Source organism: Silurus meridionalis, chromosome 10, assembly GCF_014805685.1.
Source record: "Silurus meridionalis isolate SWU-2019-XX chromosome 10, ASM1480568v1, whole genome shotgun sequence".
Classification (NCBI taxonomy): domain Eukaryota; kingdom Metazoa; phylum Chordata; class Actinopteri; order Siluriformes; family Siluridae; genus Silurus; species Silurus meridionalis.
The window spans coordinates 12,889,781-12,910,500 of record NC_060893.1 but is presented as its reverse complement, the minus strand read 5'-3'; the positions used below and the strand labels follow the sequence as shown (position 1 = coordinate 12,910,500).

Sequence of the window (20,720 nt, the reverse complement as noted above, 5' to 3'; positions counted from 1 at the left end):
AATATTTGGCTTTAGCAGGAGGCAAGTTCCTAAAGGGCGCGAGAGCAGTACAGTAATGAGTGTCTACAGGTGCCATTAAAGCACGGTGGAGGTTTCTCACAAGTTTGGGGCTTTCACCAGGATTAATGTTGTCCTCAATGCTGAGAAAAACAGGCAGATATTTATCCCTCATCATCCCCATCCTATTATCCTATACTCCGGTATTTTTTTAATACCAGCCTTTTTCACAGTACTGTATATTGGGGGAGTTTTTTTTTTTTTTTTTACTTTAAATTTCCAAATCCCTACATCTTAATTAAATTTTGGAGGATTCGTTCTCTACCACTTTTGTGCACGTCCAATTAAATGATTTCTACAGTGTATATGCTCTGCTCCTGTGGGTGGAGCTTGTGGTATACTAGCAGCTTGTAAGCAGCAATTTACTTCATTAATTTTATTCATCAGTTAATTTGGAGGGTGGATTTAGGGCACTTTGGAAATTATTGTCAGCCTCTGCATTTTGCAGATAAGGTGGTTTTCCAGTTTTGTAGTTTCAGAGTTGTGCCATATGGCTTTTTGTGCTGGACCCTGTGACTGTTTCGCTCACAGTTCTCTCTAAATGGAGCTAGTTTTTAAAGCTACACTCATATTTATAGGTATTAATCGAGGTGTGGCACATTTCTAAAACTTTTGTTTGATATTGTACATACTGTACTGAACAAATCAACATTCAGTGACTTAACATTTACATCCACTAATTAATATTTCTATTCTAGATCTGTTTCAGGGTGGATTTTTCTTTCATAGTTTTCATTAAGTAATGATTTGTTTCTGTTTTTAGAGTAATATGACTCTACGTTTTAGGCAATATTTACAAGGTCACACTAAAGCTGAATTTACCTGAGGTTCAGAAAATAAGTAAACCCACTTGCTGTACGTGTCTCTAATCTGCCATAGAGAACTCAGTTGGAACAATCTGATTGGCCATATTATTGAAGGTATATACATTTTTTCTTCCTCTTAAAGTCTTCATTGGTCATAATGCATATGATTTGACAACTACTATTAGTTATTTAGTAAATCCAGTGAAAGTAAATGGGAAATTAATGCAGTTATTTTAGGAAGTAATGTACATCTGGTCTTTAAGAAGTGTAATAGTTCTGCAAAAGGTCACATGCAAAATTTCACAAATCACAGGACATCATATAGCACTGCACACATCTTACTGACGAGTGATTTACGGATGTATTAAATCACATTTGATCTTCCAGTACCACTGTTTGACAAATAACCTGTGGTTCAACATTTTTCTTTTTAATTAACTTCGTGTTAAATTCTTGTAAATTAAATAATAAAAATTTATATCAGTAATCGTAGTTAGGAAGTATGAGAAATATGCTTTATGAACACACTCACACACACACACACACACACACACACACATATATACAGTGGTCCCCCAGAACTGGCAAATTTTGGACGCACCCCTGTGACCCCTATGGTACCATAGTGAATTAATCTAGACAATATGTCACTTTAATACAATGTGTTTTAAAAATATTGAATGAAATTTTTTCTTGAAAACGCAGTTTAAAATATTACTCTTAACGTACCTGAACATTCGGTCCCACTGCAGATTCCCGCAAATTTTCAAATAATCCGCAACTTGCCGATAGTTATGTTCTAAATGAGAACCTGTGAAATTTCTGAGCCACGAATTATAGGGGGTTTACTGTGTGTGTGTGTGTGTGTGTGTGTGTGTGTGTGTGTGTGTGTGTAATATATATATGTATATACACACACACACACAAACACACACACGTATTTATAAATAAATAAATATTAAATATCTCATTTGGGTGGCTTTTTTTTTTTTTTTTGTGCTCCAAGCTTTTCACAAGAAACAAAACTTTATTATGGTGATTACTTAATAAATATCAGGTAAAATTGCCTGTTATAGACTATAGGTTTGTTGATGCTGATTTATTTAAAACTAAATCTGCAGCACTGTGTGTAGTATGAATATGACTTGCACTCAGCTGCTCTTTCAGGATTGTGGGTGTGTGTGTGTGTGTGTGTGTGTGGCGGGTTTAAGGCATGCAAGGCATGTTTATGCAGTGTCCTGCTCTGATAAAGAAAAATGCTAGTAGTGTAAATGTAGGACGGGACGAGTCACAGATATGCGTTTGAGCTAATAGTTGTTTTTTTGTATTATTTATACATGCCCTGTGGAGAAGAAACTCCACAGCCAGATAAATGTAGCCTTCACAAAGTTTCACAAAGTTTTCTGCAGCAGGAGGACTTCACTGATACTTTCATCCCTAGTTTGTTTATGTATTGGTCAGGGTACTGGCTGTTATTGTAGTGTGCAGGACCAATCCACCTTCTATGACTTCATATTATCCACATATTAATCTACTTTTATTGGATTTACAATGTGAGGACAAAACACAACACCTTATAACTAATGTGTTCAGAGATCATCTACTGCGTTTTATTAAAAACACTACTAATTTTCATAGGAAAACAAATAATGAATCCTGATCTCTTAATAGGAAACATTTCATCACTTTATTCCTCAGAAAGATAAAAATGTTTCCTCTATCTCCAAATTCAGTATCAAATATCATTTCATACATTTAAATGTGTTTACAATAGACATGCTCATGTCTAGATTTTTTTTTTTTCCAAACTTAGAGAACAGAAACTACTTCATTCAGTGTGTGGTTTTGAGCACTTCTTCATGTTTAGCGTTAATTAAATAAATATTAGTAAGGTTGAATATCCATGGTGTGGAAAAATCTTTTTCAGGCTCATAAAAATCAAATTTAAACACTGAGTTTTTGTATTCCACATTTAAATTTTAAGAAAACGACTATTTTGTCCACTAGGTGGCAACAGTAAACTCAGAGATGCAGCGCTATTAAGAGTGTTAACCACAAACATTTTGGAAGTGTTGGAATTACACTCTTACTCATCACTATCAGCATTGAGAAGTTCTTAAATGTATTACTTGTAATTGCTGTATGCTGTAATATGTGGCATCTTCTCGTCTCTATTCCCCCATTAAAACTTAACAAACAGGTTTATACAGAGTTACGAAGTATAGTCCTGTCATTCTGACTTCTATTTCTTGTTTACGAAATGTGCCAGACGATCTCAAGCTCGTGTTTCATTTCATTACAATGGATCCATTTAAATGAAGGGAAAGATGAACAGTGCCTGTCTAGACCTAGAAACTGTTTAACTGTTTTTGGTTTTGGTTTTGGGAGGCGGAGACAAATGTTATTCCCCTTATACTGCAGTAATTTGCGACTTATTTTCAAACGGCATCATTTTTTCATCGTTAAATGTTCTGAAAAAACAAAATAGGCCGAACCCCAAAAAACAAAAGCTTTTTAATGGTTTTGGGCCAAGAAAATTAAAATTAAACAAATAATTATGTCACAGATGGGACAGTTTTTTTCCCTTTCATTTGTTATAATGTTTCAGCCTTGCAGACAGATTTTTACAGAAAGAGGTGAAGTTCCCTGTGTCTTTCTTTTCCTTAAATAGTTCAATGCAACATATGTACATTTGCTAATGGTTAAACTCTGACTAATGATTGGTTAAGACCATGGATGGATGGATGGATGCATGAATGGATGGATGTGTAACTGGGGTGTTAAGGTGCATAGTGTACAGTGTGTAGTACAGTTTAGAACAGTGAGGAATGTCAGCATAATAATGTGTGTGTGTGTGTGTGTGTGTGTGTGTGTGTGTGTGTGTGTCTCTCCACCACCTGGCATTAATTATACACAGACATCATTATGTCTCTTGAGCTCAGCAGTGGTGTGTCTGCTCAGGCTAAGTTTGTTTTTAGATCACAGCATTACAGCAGCTTAGTGTCAATGCTGCTCAGGCAAAATTTTAAGGGCTACTACCACCCACGTGTACACACACACACACACACAGTCTACATTGATCTGCTGTCCTTTGCTTTAGTGTGTATGTCACTGTGTGTGTGTGTGTGTGTGTGTGTGTGTGTGTGTGTGTGTGTGTGTGTGTGTGTGTGTGTGTGTGTGTTTCTCTGGCCTGCAGCCTGACACTGATTGAATCAATCTTATTCTTTTATTCTATGTGTGCCGTGCAATTCACTGTATGTGGACACGTAATTTCATGCTGTGATTGCGATATGTATAAGCATCCATCAGGAGAAATATCATTACTCACTTACTGCATCTTACAGATGATATGCATTTAGCTTTTTTCCTCTAAGAAAGCTTCTCTTCGCCCTTGTTTTTTGGCACAAATGTTAAATATGAATTCATACAAACGCTGTCATGCTCCTCATGGTGCATCTCTTTGTGTGTCCTGCAGGGGTCGCCCCACTCAAAGTGCAGATGCCTGCCCTCTCACCCACCATGGAAGAGGGCAACCTTGTGAAATGGCTGAAAAAGGAAGGTGAGGAGGAGCTGCTGGTTCTTACCTTCTGTTACATTCTATATCACATCTCGAGCTCTTGATGCTTCTCATCACATTCATTGTATAAAACCACGTATTCTATTACATTACTTTTATAGAGCAAAGAACAAAAAAAAAACTTCGCTTCTTCGTGTTTTTGTTTATGATGGCAGTTTACTCAACACTTTCTAGGTTCTGGTTGTTTGTGGTGTATGACGCACCGCTTATTACTGGATGATGCAAAAGCACATAAATCGTGCAGCACACACCTCTCACAACCTCCTTATAGCAGGGATTCGGAAAACATTTACAAACCCCTTTAACTTTCAAATAAATTCCACCACTCTTTAATGAATATGTACAATAATTCTTTTTGTCTAATTATTGCACGTATGAAGCTTTAATTCCTCATATGTCCTCAAAGCAAACCCACAGAGGAATCTGCCGAGCTTTGTAGCTTTGTAATGTTACCAAGAGAATATTCTGCAATAAATGCAAATTGCTTTGCTCAGATGAATATTTTATGGGTTATAATCCGTTTATTTGGGCTTCAATATAGAAATGCCAATCATCCATCTCCCCACGCAGTGAACCAAATCCACATGGGACAGTTTATAAAAAGCACAGGGAGATATGCCTATGCTCCATCTTCCAGGAGTGACAGCAAATGTGAACAAAATCTAACATTGCAGCACAAACAATATCTTGAAACCATACACATTAGAAAATATTAACTTGATTGAGGGTGTTTATATGACTTTGGATTGGCTGCTGAGTCAACACACACACACACACAGAAAAATGCAAATTAGTAACACAATGCAGACCTTTACAAAAATCAGACGTACAGATCTGTAGCTATAATTGATATCGAATACATACATTGAAAATGTGTAGGTTAATTTAGATTCATTATAGTTTTTGACTAAAGCAATAATTCAGGTAAGTTATTATCCACAAAACAAATAACAATACAATTAAATCTTTCTTAATTAAACCTCTCTGTTTTTTGGCATAGTGGTTATTTTTGTGCTTATTGATAGCAGACTTGGTAAGAAATTGATGAGTTTGTTTTGTATTACCTTTTTGAGAACTGGGCTTTTTTGTTTACCTTCCAGGAACATAAGGGAACGTGTACACAATAGCCGTACAAGTGAAAGGTGTGTGTTAAACGGAAGTTTGCAGGTCTGGCTTTGTAGTATTAATTACATTCCTGTGATTGATTGTGGGAATTTATGCTAATTTGGTTCCTTATACATTCTGTAAATAAACAACTGATTGATATCAATCAGGAATCTGTGAGCAGATTGTGAAAGAACTGTGTTTGCAATATGTGTGAGCGCAGAGTATTTTTGTGATTGATTGTTTATTTTTTTTTTAAACAAAAGATTAAACAGTCCAAACATTGTTTTATCGCTTTCTTTGCTCTTACATCCAAGGGTGCCGATATTAGTGGAAGGTGCTATAAAATAAGCTAACGTCATGTATGTTTGAGAGAAGGTTACAAGTCTGAGTTCACGTTTTATTCTTTTTATTTATATATATATATATATATATATATATATATATATATATATATATATATATATATATATATATAAATAAATAAATAAACTTTCTTTCGGCTTCTCCCGTTAGGTGTCGCCACAGCGGACCATCCGCATGTTTGATTTGGCACGTTTTACGCAGGAACATAACCTTCCCCATTTATCCGGGCTTAGGACCGACACTAAGGCTTGTGCAACCTTAATGGCTGGGGTTGGTTCCCTTCCCTGACCATCCTAACCACTAGACCACCAGGGAACCCATATGCACGCACGCACGCACGCACGCACGCACGCACGCACGCACACATCTATCTATCTATCTATCTATCTATCTATCTATCTATCTATCTATCTATCTATCTATCTATCTATCTATCTAGTTTTGTTGCTCATACTAGTCGTGTTTATGAGCCATGATAAAATTCTAACAGAGCTTTTTCCCGATTACACTTTATTATTCTCATCACTAAAGTATTAATAATGGTGCGAAAATACACTACGAGATCTACACTACTATGTAAGTTCTAGTTAAAACATGTATGTCTGTTTAAAAGACAGACCATTTTCACTTATTTCTGTTTAATAATGATGGGTGTGCATAAGGACTACTGCAGTGTTCAAGGCACAATGGATTAATTTTATGTTTCTTTGTACTCTCTGGTGTCTTCAGTTCTTTATTGATGTCTGTCTTTATGCATTTCTTTTACTAACAGATATATATATATATATATATATATATATATATATATATATATATATATATATATATATATATATACACCTGACATACTGACTGGCAAATAACTTCCTTTCTTTCGTTTTTATTTTTGCTCTACTTATCTTCTTATTTACATTAATCCTCTAGAGAATTCTCCACAAGGGGGAGATATTGCCACTCGAGTAGCGTCTGTGTCTGTCAGTGCTGAAAGTGTCATGAACCCTGCAGGTGTTACACATGGACAGATTCATTTGCATATGGTCTCGCCTATACATTCGCATATGGGCTACAAGCAAAGTGTGTTTGTGTGTTGTGTATATACACCAATTGGACATGGACAAACTTTCATGCAAAAGAAATCTAGATAGATATGTATAGAGTTTAGCATTCATATATAATAAATTATTGTTTATGTTCAAACTGGCACCATGTTTTAGATTTTATAGATCATAACTCCAGAATGCTTTGATTAAATGGCACCTTCTGTCCCTATTTTGCTCTGGTTCTCTTATACACACACTATACAGCACCTCAGCATCGTATGGCCCGAAATCGGACTCCAGCCCACTTGTGATGTGAAAATGAAACCTCAGTTTGCACCAGTGAATTTTTCAGCCTCAGCGTCCAGAAGTGAACGAGTGTGACAAGTGAGAAGTGTGTGCATGACTGAGTCGCTATCCTGCTTTCCTGATCAGATTATCCGGGTTGATATATTTTTCTCCTGTTCTCTTTTTCCTGACTGTCAATCCCTGCGCTTTATTGCGATCTGTATGTTGGGTTTGGAATGTGATCCATGTCTGACAGATGCTGGCAGTAACGGCACTTTTCTGAATGAATGACATTTGAAGTGATTACACTGAAGGGGAACAGTTTGTAATATTAATGTTAGTTCTTCTGTGCCATGGGTTTTAGGATCCATTTCATTCCTTATGTTTTTAATTCTCCCACAGCTCCATTTGCGCACGCGTGTGTGTGAACCCATTGTCTTCTAATTGCAGTAATTTTTCATGGATAATTAAATGTAAATGTATTCATGAGCACTCCCCTGTCTGGAATGTAAGTGGAGATGACTGTACATTATCATGTGCCTCTGTCTTCGATGGCCTGCTGTGCAGAACAGATGAACTCGGATCGTGGAAAAGGAACACATTAAAAAAGAATCCCTGTTGCTCCTTCGGTTTGTTGTTGAACATTTAGCAGTGGAAGCAATATGCCACCCCAAGTGGTAAAGTAGATGATCGCGATTTACCTTTCACCTCATGAACATCAGCAGTATATGGCAAAAAGGAAAAAAAAATAATACAAATGTGTAAAAAAAAAAAAAAAGAAAAGAAACAATAAAATAACGTCTCCGTGTGTAGGGTGATATAAAGGTGGATCACCTTTAGGCTTAGAGTTGTCTACAGAATCCAGGAATGATGTAAATATAAAAAGCCTAAAGGTGATTACTGCATAAGAAAGAGAATTTTTGCATGTCAGTGCAAAATTAACATTAAAACTGCTTGACTCAGAGAAATTGCTTGTTATTCATTAATTGCTTGTGTGTGTGTGTCGCAGGTGAGGCGGTGGCAGTTGGCGATGCTCTCTGTGAAATTGAGACAGACAAGGCTGTGGTTACCATGGAATCCAGTGACGATGGAGTACTAGCTAAGATCTTGGTGAGTGTGTGTGTGGATGGCAGAAATGAAAAGGGTATTGAGTGAAAATGAAACTGATTTCACTATATTAACTTCACTCTCCCGAGTCCTCTCGCCATAAGCTTTCTGCCTAATCTCATTTAGAGGCCGTGTATGGTGGAAGAGGTGGCAATGCTCACACAATCAGAGCTCCTCATTAAGCCTGCTATGGTCTGGAGGAACAGAACCAGGTCCAAATAAGCCTCTGGCTCCTTGTCTTGATTCCCACGTTACATTTGCTGTGTCGAGGAGAGAAGTGGGATTTCATGGATTTATCTGTTTGCTGTGAATGCCTCTCTTTTGCCTCTTTTCTAGTAAAAAAGCCTTCAATCAGTAGATAAAAGAACTGTCAGTCAGACTCATTTCCATAATCCAGTGATCTCTCTATAGCTTAAGCAGCTTCCCACGGTTAAAGCATCTTAGTGTCCATGTTTACATGCAGCCATTTCTGTCGGCCTTAATAAATTCACATGAACGTTTGCATGTAATTCGAGCCAAATTAGTGCACATGAGGATATTCTGTAATAACAACAGCAAGCACGTGATACTTTTCCTTCAGCCTACACAAACTTGCAAAATGACTAGTTTAACTTAGAATTCACCCAGACTCCGCGTGCAAGCATGTACCAACCATCCCTTTCCAATTATAATAGAGGATTTAGTTTATGATCAAACACTAATCTTCAAACATTGTTTCACATCTGTGCCTAATCTGTGCTCCTTATAACACGGTACACTAATGATCAAATAGTTCTGGTCAAGCATTCCGATATTTCATGAGAACAGCCAGCATTAGGGCTGCTGTATTTACACTACAATGACCAGAGTTTGCTATAAAACAGTGGAACAGTGAGCAAACTACAGGCATATATTCATTATAATTAAGTAAATTAGTGAAGTAAATAAAGTAAGAAATTTTTACTTTTATTATTGTACAGTATTTTCTAACACTAATAACATGATGAAAGAAGTATATGTTTTAGGACTTGGCGTAAAAGGATAAAATGAATTCAGTAGCATGCGTGGGTTAATGACCTTTGTGTTTCTTGGAGCTGTGGTTGAAATGGTTGCATTTAATTATTTTATATATATATATATATATATATATATATATATATATATATATATATATATATATATATATATATATATATATATATATATATACAGTGCCCTCCACAATTATTGGCACCCCTGTTTAAGATGTGGTCGTGGACTTCTAAAATTCTCCTTTTTAAAACAACATAGAACCCAAATGCAAAACAAAAGAAAAATCCAACCTTTCATTTAAGTACATTACTTTGGTGGTAAAAAAAAATCATACATTTAGAAAAAAAAAAACTTGAAATCATGTGTCCCACAATTATTGGCACCCCTAACAATTCCTCTGAAAAATTTAATTGTTTTTTTTTTATATATATTTTCTGTAGTTGCTAAGGTTGGTCAGGGTATCTAGGGACTTTTAATTAGTAATTCATGATTTCCTGTTTCCTGGGGTATAAATATGACGTGACACAGAGGCCTAATTCTCTTACCCATTTGTCAACATGGCAAAGACAAGAGAACACACCATTCAAGTAAGGCAGATGTGTGTCGACCTTCATAAGTCAGGCAATGGCTACAAGAAAATAGCCACCGCCTTAACTTGCCGGTATCTACAGTCAGAGGAATCATTAAGAAGTTTAAAACAACTGGAACAGTGACAAACAAGGCTGGAAGAGGTCCCAAGTTTATCTTGCCACAACGCACAGTGAGGAGGATGGTAAGAGAAGTAAAGAAATCTCCCAAGCTCACCGTCACAGAATTGCATCAAAGAGTGGCATCTTGGGGTCACAGAGTCTCCAAAACAACCATCAGACGCTCTCTACATGCCAACAAGCTGTTTGGGAGGCATGCAAGGAAAAAGCCTTTTCTCACTAACACTCACAAACGTAAACGTCTGGAGTTTGCTAAGCGGTACTGGGACTTCAACTGGGATCGTGTGCTTTGGTCAGATGAGACTAAGATTGAGCTTTTTGGCAACAAACACTCTAAGTGGGTCTGGCGTAAAACAAAAGATGAGTATGCCGAAAAGCACCTCACCTTCACTCACCGTGAAGTATGGTGGAGGATCTGTGATGCTGTGGGCCTGTTTCTCTTCCAAAGGCCCTGGGAACCTTGTTAGGGTGCATGGCATTATGAACGCTTTGAAGTACCAGGATATTTTAAATAAAAACCTGATGGCCTCTGCCAGAAAGCTGAAGATGGGTCGTCATTGGGTCTTTCAGCAGGATAATGATCCAAAACATGTGGCAAAATCTACACAAAAGTGGTTCAGCAGTCACAAACTCAAGGTCCTCCCATGGCCATCTCAGTCCCCAGACCTCAACCCAATCGAAAACCTGTGGGGCGAGCTAAAGAGAAGAGTGCATAAGAGAGGACCCAGGACACTGGATAATCTAGAAAGATTGTGCAAAGAAGAATGGTCAAAAATCCCTCTCTCTGTGTTCTCCAATCTTGTGAAATGTTATAGGAGGAGATTAAGTGCTGTCTTGTTGGCAAAAGGAGGTTGTACAAAGTATTAACATCAGGGGTGCCAATAATTGTGGCACACATGATTTCAAGTTTTTTTTTTCTCTCTAAATGTGTGATTTTTTTTTTACCACCAAAGTAATGTACTTAAATAAAAGGTTGGATTTTTCTCTTTTTTGCATTTGGGTTCTATGTTGTTTTAAAAAAGGAGAATTTTTTTAAGTCCACGACCACATCTTAAACAGGGGTGCCAATAATTGTGGAGGGTACTGTATGTGTGTGTGTGTATATATGTGTATATATATATATATATATATATATATAATTAGTTATAAGTTCCACATTAGTCCAGAATTTTAATCATCTTACTCGTGTTAATCATGTCCACCTGAACTAATTGAACTCCCAGTGTATATACTGAACAGAAATTATTTAATTATTTAGGGGGGTTTTTTTTGTTTGTTTTTTTAACTCTTAATTTGACACATTTTCCGTCTCTACTATGTTATTTTTAATATTGTGTGTGCATTAGAAGATTTCTGGGTGTTGGGTTGCATGTATGCATACACTAGACAGGATCTGTACATAGATTCCTGTTGTGAAAGCAGTCAGAATTTGACTATGGAGACGAATGATCTGCTGTGGCGACTCCTAATGGGAGAAGCCAAAAGAATAAGTAGTAGTTTATTTATTAAAAGTGGCTTTGGCTTGGAAAAGCAGTGAATTCAAATTGAACTAATCAGGTATAGCTGTAGGATTTTTTTATTATTAAACTAATATGCCATTCAGAATAAACAACAAAAGGTATTAGATACTTCTCAGATCATTAAGCTGCATGTCAACACGGCTAATGAAGGATTTGTTATTTCCACATTTTCTCATGTTTCCGGTTGGAACCCAGCTGAGAGTGATAATGAGAAGTGGGGGAGGCATATTTGTCTGGTGGGATGGACTTGATCCTGATGTGTTTTATCTGCTTGATGGGCCTGATCTAAAGTGTAGAATATAAAGAAATCACTGCTTGATTATGCATTTTAATAAATAACACATTATCTCTTAATTTGAAACCCATTATCAATTTGTTACGGACTCGAATAGATCGAGCTGCTTGAAGTGAAATTACACTTGCAGTCTGTGGACGTGTCTAAATTCAGACTAGTCTGTAATAGTCACATTAAAAAGATCGCAATAAAAAACTGACCTTTATATATATATACACACACACACACACACACACACACACACACACACACACACCCCTCAGCTTCTTCTGCATGGGAGTTTCCATGGCAACAGGACATGGTAATGGGGGTTGGGGGCTTAAAGTAGGAGCAGAAGAAAAAAACCCTGAATTAACTATCTCCGTCTTGTAAGCCACCTGCATTATGAATACACATCTCCGTGTTAATTGCAGTGTGATGGTAAATAAAATAAACAAGCTTTAGTTTTACATACCCTTTTTTTTTTTTTTGCATCCCTGTAAATCTATCTCTCTTTCTTTCCCTCTCTCTCCCTGTCTGATTAGATCAATCATACACCTGAATAAATGCAACTATGCTCAATGCTTATGTGCTTTGAAGTGGGATTTTGGGAAGCAGCTGTATGTTTCAAATTGCCTCAAATGTATCATTTAAATTACTTCAGTTTGAAAAAGCTGTAATATCGCCAGCATAAAGTGATCGACAGTATGGGAATGCATTAAGTAGAGAGTTGGGATCTTAGGAATGGGATGGATTGGTTAAAGACTTCAGAGATCAGCTGAATTTCACACGTACAGGTGTGATTTTCTGTGTGAAAGGATAATGTCCTACGTTCACTACATTCTCTTCTTTCAAGGTTTTGTTTCGGGTCTGTGAGAGAAGAGACTGCACAGTGCTATTGATTTTTCAGTAATTGCTTCCAATATGTGTCTGTGCATGTGTCTAACATCAACATGGTGAGATTCTGGTGAGATTGCTTTGAATGTTGTTTAAAAAAAAAAAAAAAGCTGATGTTAGAATGACAAAGACAACTTGATGTCAAATCTGCCTTTTTTTTTTTTTTTTTTTTTTACACCTGTCAGTTTATGTCACAGTTGCTTATTGTTAATATTGATATCTCTATCATGAAATCAGTACTTTCCATTTTCATTTCACTGTTTAAATTCCTTTTTTTCTTTTGGTTTGCCCCCCCAGACTCTTGTTGTTTTTTTGGGGTTTTTTTGTTAGCAAGACTGTTTGCACAAGTATGGGTGTATACTGTACATGCCACTATTGGCTGAAGCAATACACTGTTTGGGTCGCATTCTTGTATGTTCTTGCATTTCATTAGCTCAGTATGACTCTGGTCTCTTTCACGACACACAGTGTGGTGCTTCCTGTTTTCACTACAAGTGCCTTGTGCCCTCATGCCATCTGTCAGCTGCAACTCCACTTGAATGGAACTTCACTTCGTTTTATTGTAACCCTTTATAATCAATATCAATGAAGTTACCAGTACAGGTAATTGCTCAGTTTGCCATTAATTCTATTATATTATCAAACCGTTCAGGGTGCCTATTCTGACACCTGTCCACTGCTGAAAGCAGCTATGTTTGGCATGTGAGCATCAGAACTGTCCAATGAAATGATAGGAGATGACGGCCAGGTCTTTTGAATGATGTTTTCTTTTATATCCTATGGAAGGTCGGTGCATCGTAGAGAACATTGTTGCAGAGTACACCTTTTTATGGTAGTGGTGTTCTCCAATAACAGTAGCTCCTTTCAACAGGATAATACGCCCTGCCACACTGCAAAAAAAATTATCCCGCAATGGTTTGAGGAACATGAAAAAGGTGAAGACGTTGACATACCCTCCATACTTCCCAGATCAGTCTGATTAAACATCTGTGGAATGTGCTGAACAAACAAGCCTGATCCATGGAGGCTCCAACCTAAGGGGCTGTTGATTGTCTTAGTGCCCGATACCACAGTGTTTTGGCGTCATTGCCTCGACAGGTTAGATGTGTTTTGTTCTCTCTGGTTAAAGTAAAAGATTTGCTCTGGGTAGGAGCATCTGCCAAATGCTCTTTCTGTAATCTGTCCTACAGCCTGATTTCAAGTCTTTATAATGTTGGCTATAAAGTCAGGCCATAATGGAAAAGAAAATACACAGAAAACATAGAAAGAAAAATACTTGAGTTTGGTGCGTTTGGCATCTTTAAGGTGATGGATGACGTGTACAAGTTCCCTGTCAAATGGCAGACTGTAAATTACTTCTATAGAACCACTCGCAGTAGCTTAGGAACATTGCAGAATAAAGTATTTCATAATCCCCCATGGTTTTTTATTGTGATTTTAACAAAAATACCCCACAGTGTAGCTTTTACGACTTTTTTTTTTTTCCCCCATGTAACAGATTATTCTCAACCAGGTTTATTGAGATTACTGATACATTATAGAGAAATTATGATGATCACTGGGTCCTGCACTGTTGTTTAAATTGGCTCTGCCTCGCAGTAACAAAAAAGCTTATGAATCTCATAAAAAACAAATTGAAAAATAGGTATTTTCTTTATTACGGGCAGCCCTGAGGTGCGTAACTTGTCTCACACATTATTTGTTTTTGAATTATTCACAAAAATCAGAGGCAGCGTAGCTGTAAATTTCCCAGAAGCCCACCTCACTGTTAGTCTGCCTAGTAACAAGCAATGGGGTGTTGGGTTCATGGCAGCCTTTGACACTTCTCTGACCTGATCAATGTGCCTGGTGTAGTTTTTATAAAGAAGCCAACCCACCTCCCCCTATTGTGTCATGCGTGTGGTCTCGGTGTGTAGAGGGTTATGAATACACACAGGTCTTGTACTAGTGAAGCACCATTTCTCTCATTGCTTACATTGATATTGAAAACATACGCTGTTTCTGTTAGAGCTTAGCGCATGTCTCTATTAACCTTTCAATTTACGTGGATAAGGTAAAACAAAAAGAGAAAAAGGCAGGTGCTAGTTTGCAGCTTTCAAGTTCTTCCAAGCGATGGCAGTGTTGAGCTCTTCATTTCAGCCTGGGTCCAGTAAAGTCTGGTCATCTGTGACGTGAGGAAAAATGGTGGACTGTAGCACTGCCTGATCAAGTGAACACAGTTTTAATCATTATCTATAATCTGTATAGAAATAATAAATCATTCCACGTTTTGTTTACACCTGAGAAACTGCTAAAACGCCAGAGAACAATCGCAATACCTATACCGTCAGGATCATACGTAGATTCTTCATAAGCAAATTGGGAAATGCCTCAATGTTTTACAGCTACCACAAATACCAAACGTTATCTAAGCTAAGATATTTTAAAATAAGGGGGTTAAAAATATGTGCACGAGTACTGAGCTCTGCGAGTGTCTGGGAGTTATTGTTGGACTTCAAGTGGCAGCTGAATTTCCCTAGTCACATGACAACTACTACTATGATAGCAAACACTGTCTTGCTGTTGAAATCAACCAGTTGTCCTGCTGGAGCTTATAGTCCCTTGGGTTGTCCTATAGAAGGAAGCTGGCCAAATATGAGAGTATGTTCTGCAACTGCCAGTAGGGCAGCTGGAAGGCAGGATTCTTGCCAAAAGAAGTTGGAAGTGTGGGATTTGCCACTAGATTTCTGTCCAAAGCACATGATGTGGGTCTTGTGGATTTTGAGAAACAAAGAGCCAGCCATATTCTCACCAAAATGTCAGAGAAAAGCCTTAAGATAGCTGCAGCACAAGACAAAAGAGCCATGGAGTGAGTTAGCCATCTGAACACAATAGGGGTCTGATGAAACTCAGCTGGCATACCTGGAATTCTTAGATGTTGCAGCTCTTTCAGAAACATTTTATGGCAAAAGCAAACAACGTAGTCCTCCGTTTTGCTGTTATAAAAAAAACCTCCATTCTTCTTTCCACTAGATTTCGGAACACGGCTGTATCTGAGTTACCTGTTCAGGCGCACAAGAGCTTTAGTGAGTTTAGGTCCTCATATCGGAGGGATTGCTCCAGTTTTTCCCAAATGTATGCAGCGGGGAGGGTGTCAGTGCTCTGTGAAGGCCACTTGTGTTTTTGCACACCAATTTTGACAACCCTTGTCTTTTTGGACCTCGCTATGTGTATTTGGGCATTGTCCTGTGGAACATGTTTGGGCCTCTTGGTAGCAGTTTGGAAAAGGCTCACATATGTGTTATAGTCTGGTGTCCACATACTTTTGCCGATAATTTCTTCACATCTGAGTCTTGCTTTAGTACATTTTATTAAGCATAGCAGACTAAGCTTCTGAACCAATAGAAGCACTATTGAAGTGCCATATTAAATCAATCTTTTTATTGAAATCAGTCACCAACGCAAACGGGTTTAACCGTGCAAATGTCTTGTCAAGTTCTGCAGCTGAGAAAGTCACTGTAAATGCTTCAGAGTAATTATTGTTTATTGATGATTATATGTTGTTGGTTTATATTTGTGTTTTTACCAACCTCACCGAAGTCTGTGGATTTTCTACCTCCTATGTGGCAGCGTGTTCTTTCTGTTTTCCTGACTAGCTTATTGTAAGTGCTTGCATAACTCTTAGTGCACATGGCTAGAAATGAACAAAAGAAAATCATTGCATAATGGGGCTTTTATTAGGCTTTTCCATTGTCGGTTTCTAAGCAAATACGCTGCACTTCCAACTAACAAAAGAATTCCTTCAAAATCAGAGACAGGAAGTCTGCAAAGCATTGTCTGAGTTCTCTTGACCCATCATCCACGTCTTCATGGCACGTGTATAATACGTTACATTTAACTGACATGTATTCATGCTCTGTAGTACAGCAGTGACAGTCTAAAAGTGTCTTTATACGTTCCACACTTAATTCTATTGCCCAGAACGTTTCAGCACAAGTCGATTTGAGTAAAAGACTTTTATTTCTAATTTCCCAGGTGTTTAGCATCTTCTGCTGCATCTTATATGAAATTGAATGTGATTTTAGTTGCTGGTTGTTTGGAGTAAAAAAAGAAAATGCTATAAAGATGATCTGTTCAGATATTGTTTTTATGTATGTCCATTTTATGCATATTTATGGTTACTCTATGCCTTAAAATTAATTGAACAGTTAGATAATCAGTTTCTACTTCCTAGATATGGATCATCTGATAATTTAGACTCACACAGTTACAAACCAAGAATTTTGCTGTAAATAACCAATGTGTACAATTGATTTTTAGCCAACCTGCACCTTTAACTGTGTGATTCAATAATGAATTATGTCCATCTGTTCTTAGTTATGACTTGTTTTTACTTTGGTAGAACTGCGCCCTTTGGAGGAATGATGACTCAGTTGCCATGCAGCCTTTCTTCAATTAATCTCTTTTTATACTTTCCTTTAAACCCACTTTCCTACTTTCACTGGCTCAATCAGAAGCTTTTGAATAAACAGCACAGGAAGCGCCCGTCCAACTGATCTATTGGTTTACTCTTATCGTACATTAATGTTTGTCCCTATTTATATACAGGGAGTGTTTGGAAATCAAAGCAACGGATTGTCTGTGCAGAACAAAAGAATCAAGATCCCATTAACACCTGGTTTTTAATGCATTTTTTTTTTGTGTCCGGATTTTTTTTTTTGTTTGTTTAATCATAACCATTTTTCATAAACCAAGTTTATAAGTAGTGAAATTTAAATGACTATCTTAAATAATCTCCTGTCTCTTGACAACCAGCTTCCTGTATTCTGTAATGTATTCTCATTTCCAGGTGTTCTATGCAAAAGATTCGATATTGAAAGTCTGTTTTGCATTGTGTAATTTACCTAAACTCTAAATCTATGGACAGCGAAGTTGTATTGCTGCTTTATGGTAATATATATATATATATATATATATATATATATATATATATATATATATATATATATATATATATATATATATAATATCTTGAGGGTAAGGAGGGTGTAGGTTGTTGTGATTTTTGTCATGTAAGAAGTTTATGTTTGTATAAATATCCATTGGTTTTTAAATGAGTATTTTTATAGTTTCTGATCCGTCATTAACAGTGGAATTGCACTGACTAGCTAAAGTTCTTTAATAACTTAGTTTTTTTATCATTAGTTTTAAGATGATCTCTGTCTTTTTCTCTCTCTCTCTCTCTCTCTCCCAGGTGGAGGACGGTAGTAAAAATGTGCGTTTAGGTACTCTCATTGCTTTGATGGTTGAAGAAGGGGAAGACTGGAAACAAGTGGAAATTCCTCCTCTTGTCTCCTCCCAACCTGCTTCAAGTCCTCCCCCACCATTAGCTGCACCTTCCTCCCCAGCACCTGTTACACCACCCTCCAGAGCTGCACCTGTCATTGGACCGTATGTAATGCCCAAGTCACACTACACAATTTCAGCAGTCCTAAATATAAACATGAGCTGTTTTATACTACAGGATTTGTACAGGAAAGCATTTCCATACATTATAGAATGCTGAGGCATAATTCTGAATATGTTTACATTTAGAGAAGCCATGGCTGGACCGTGATTAGATCAGAGGAGTTGAGATTGGATTTTGCACGCCTCATATTGCATTTACCACTGTGGTGATAATTTTTTCAAGACATAGTCTGAAGCAAATATCTTTCATTGAAGTCAAGAATATCAGGCTCATCATTTTTCCAGTTATCTTATAAGCATGGCCTCAGCTTGAAATCTGCCATATTGAAATGTAGACTTCTATATTCACTGCCCATCCAAAGAAAAAGTCACCACTCAGATTTAACTTAGCAAATAGCTAAGATATTAGATAATTACTGCATGAATGATTGTTTCAGTTGGCAACAAGTTATTTAACCCTAACTGATGCAGTGAGTAGCTTCTCATTTCTTAAAAAACATCCTGTGCTCATGGAAAAGATGTTGATCTGTTTCAAAAGAGTCAAATTAATGGCATGCATCAAGCAATAAAAACATCTAAGGAGATCCCTGAAACTACTAGAATTGGGTTGAGAACTGTCCAACACATTATTAAAAACTGAAAGGATAGTGGGGAACCATCATCTTCGAGGAAAAAATCTTGAATGATCGTAATCGGCGATCAGTTAAACATTTGGTAAATTCAAATAGTAATAAAACAACAGTAGAACTCATGGCGATGTTTAATAATAAAAGTAAGAGCATTTCCACACGTAAAATGCGGATGGATTGGGACTCAACAGCTGTGTAGCTTTAAGAAAACCACTTATCAGTGAGGCTAATCAGAGAACAAGGCTTCAATTTGCTAGGGAGCATAATGATTGGACTCTGGAGCAATGGAAGAATGATGAGGTCTGATGAGTCCAGATTTACCCTGTTCCAGAGTAATCGATGCATCAGGGTAAGAAAAGAGGCGGATGAGTACAAGCCTGTGGGGGCAGTACTATGATCCGGGGTTGCTGAAGTTGGTCAGGCATGGGTGAGACATCATTTTCACACATGGAACGGCCACCACAGAGTCCAGACCTTAACCCCATTGAGAATCTTTGGGATGTGCTGGAGAAGACTTTGCGCAGCGGTCCAACTCTGCCATCACAAATACAAGATCTTGGTGAAAAATTACTGCAACTCTGGATGGGAACAAATGTGTTTTTTTGGACGGGCGGTATATTAAGGGGTAGGGTGTTTATAATAAAGCTACTGTTGCTGTGTAATAACCTGCAATGCTTCACAAAAAGCTTACTAGCTGTTTGAGGGTTTTCTTTTTATATAGTTTTTCCTTTTGTCCTGCAGACTGGTTATTGCAGTTATACTGTATATGGAATTATATTGGGTTACACAATGGTGGTATTAGCGTACTACTTATTACTACCGATGGCAAACATTATACTTAAGAGTTCAAGTGATATTTGCCTAGCATTACAGTGTTAGGAATGATATGTACTTGATTTTGCTTTGCTGAGATTAAACGGAAAATATAGCCTAATAATTTTTTTTGTTTGTTTGTGTATTTGTTAAATTGTTGTTTTCAAACTCAAATTTCAAGTCATCCATGGGCAATAGCAAAGTGAGCAAATTTGGCCGTGCTGTCCAGTTGGGAGGGATGGCATACTGTCTCTTCCTTGTCAATCACAGCGACATTAATTATTCGTGGCCATCTGTTAGCTCGTGTATGCGTAAAGGGCTAGATAGCATTTTCTTCAGAGTGATGTGGAGCAGTTTGAAAAGACAGTTGACTGCCGTCATATGTCCCTGAAGAGGCGTGTGTTAGCCTTTACCTCTTCCCGGTTGAGGAGAACTGGATAGTGGCAGAGAACATGTGGAACAATCTCAGTAAATTTGATTGGACAAAAACCTATGTGTATCGGGTGGATTTTACGGTTTTATAGACTTTCAACGACCATTCGTTCATGTGAGGAAGTGACGTCTTTGTAGCGATGGGAAGATCTGGTCATTTTAGTGACTCTTTCGTCTCTTTAAATCTTGTTCATCAAAATGAACCAATCTTTTATTGAGTAATTTACTTCATTTCATTCCTTTTATTCTTTTAAGTACATTACAGACCAAAAGTTTGGACACACCTTGTGTGTCCAAACTTTTGGTCTGTACTGTATATATATTATGTATACAGTACAGACCAAAGTTTATATATATATATATATATATATATATATATATATATATATATATATATATATATATATATATATATATATATATATACAGACCAAAGTTTATATATATATTATATATACAGTACAGACCAAAAGTTTGGACACACCTGTTCATTCAAAGAGTTTTCTTTATTTTCATGACTATGAAAATTGTAGTCACACTGAAGGCATCAAAACTATGAATTAACATGTGGAATTATATACATAACAAAAAAGTGAACTGAAAATATGTCATATTGTAGGTTCTTCAAAGTAGGCATCAAGAGAATG

The 20,720-nt window shown here is 37.1% G+C and overlaps 1 protein-coding gene across 1 annotated transcript in view; it reads left to right on the top strand.

The window, feature by feature from the left end:
• The window catches only part of pdhx (pyruvate dehydrogenase complex component X), a 40,580-nt gene that overhangs the window by 1,253 nt on the left and 18,607 nt on the right, over nucleotides 1-20,720 (top strand). The window contains exons 2-4 of the mRNA XM_046859846.1: nucleotides 4,339-4,422; nucleotides 8,245-8,345; nucleotides 17,985-18,181. Coding sequence (XP_046715802.1) covers nucleotides 4,339-4,422; nucleotides 8,245-8,345; nucleotides 17,985-18,181 — 382 coding nt within the window. The remainder of the gene's footprint in view (nucleotides 1-4,338; nucleotides 4,423-8,244; nucleotides 8,346-17,984; nucleotides 18,182-20,720) is intronic.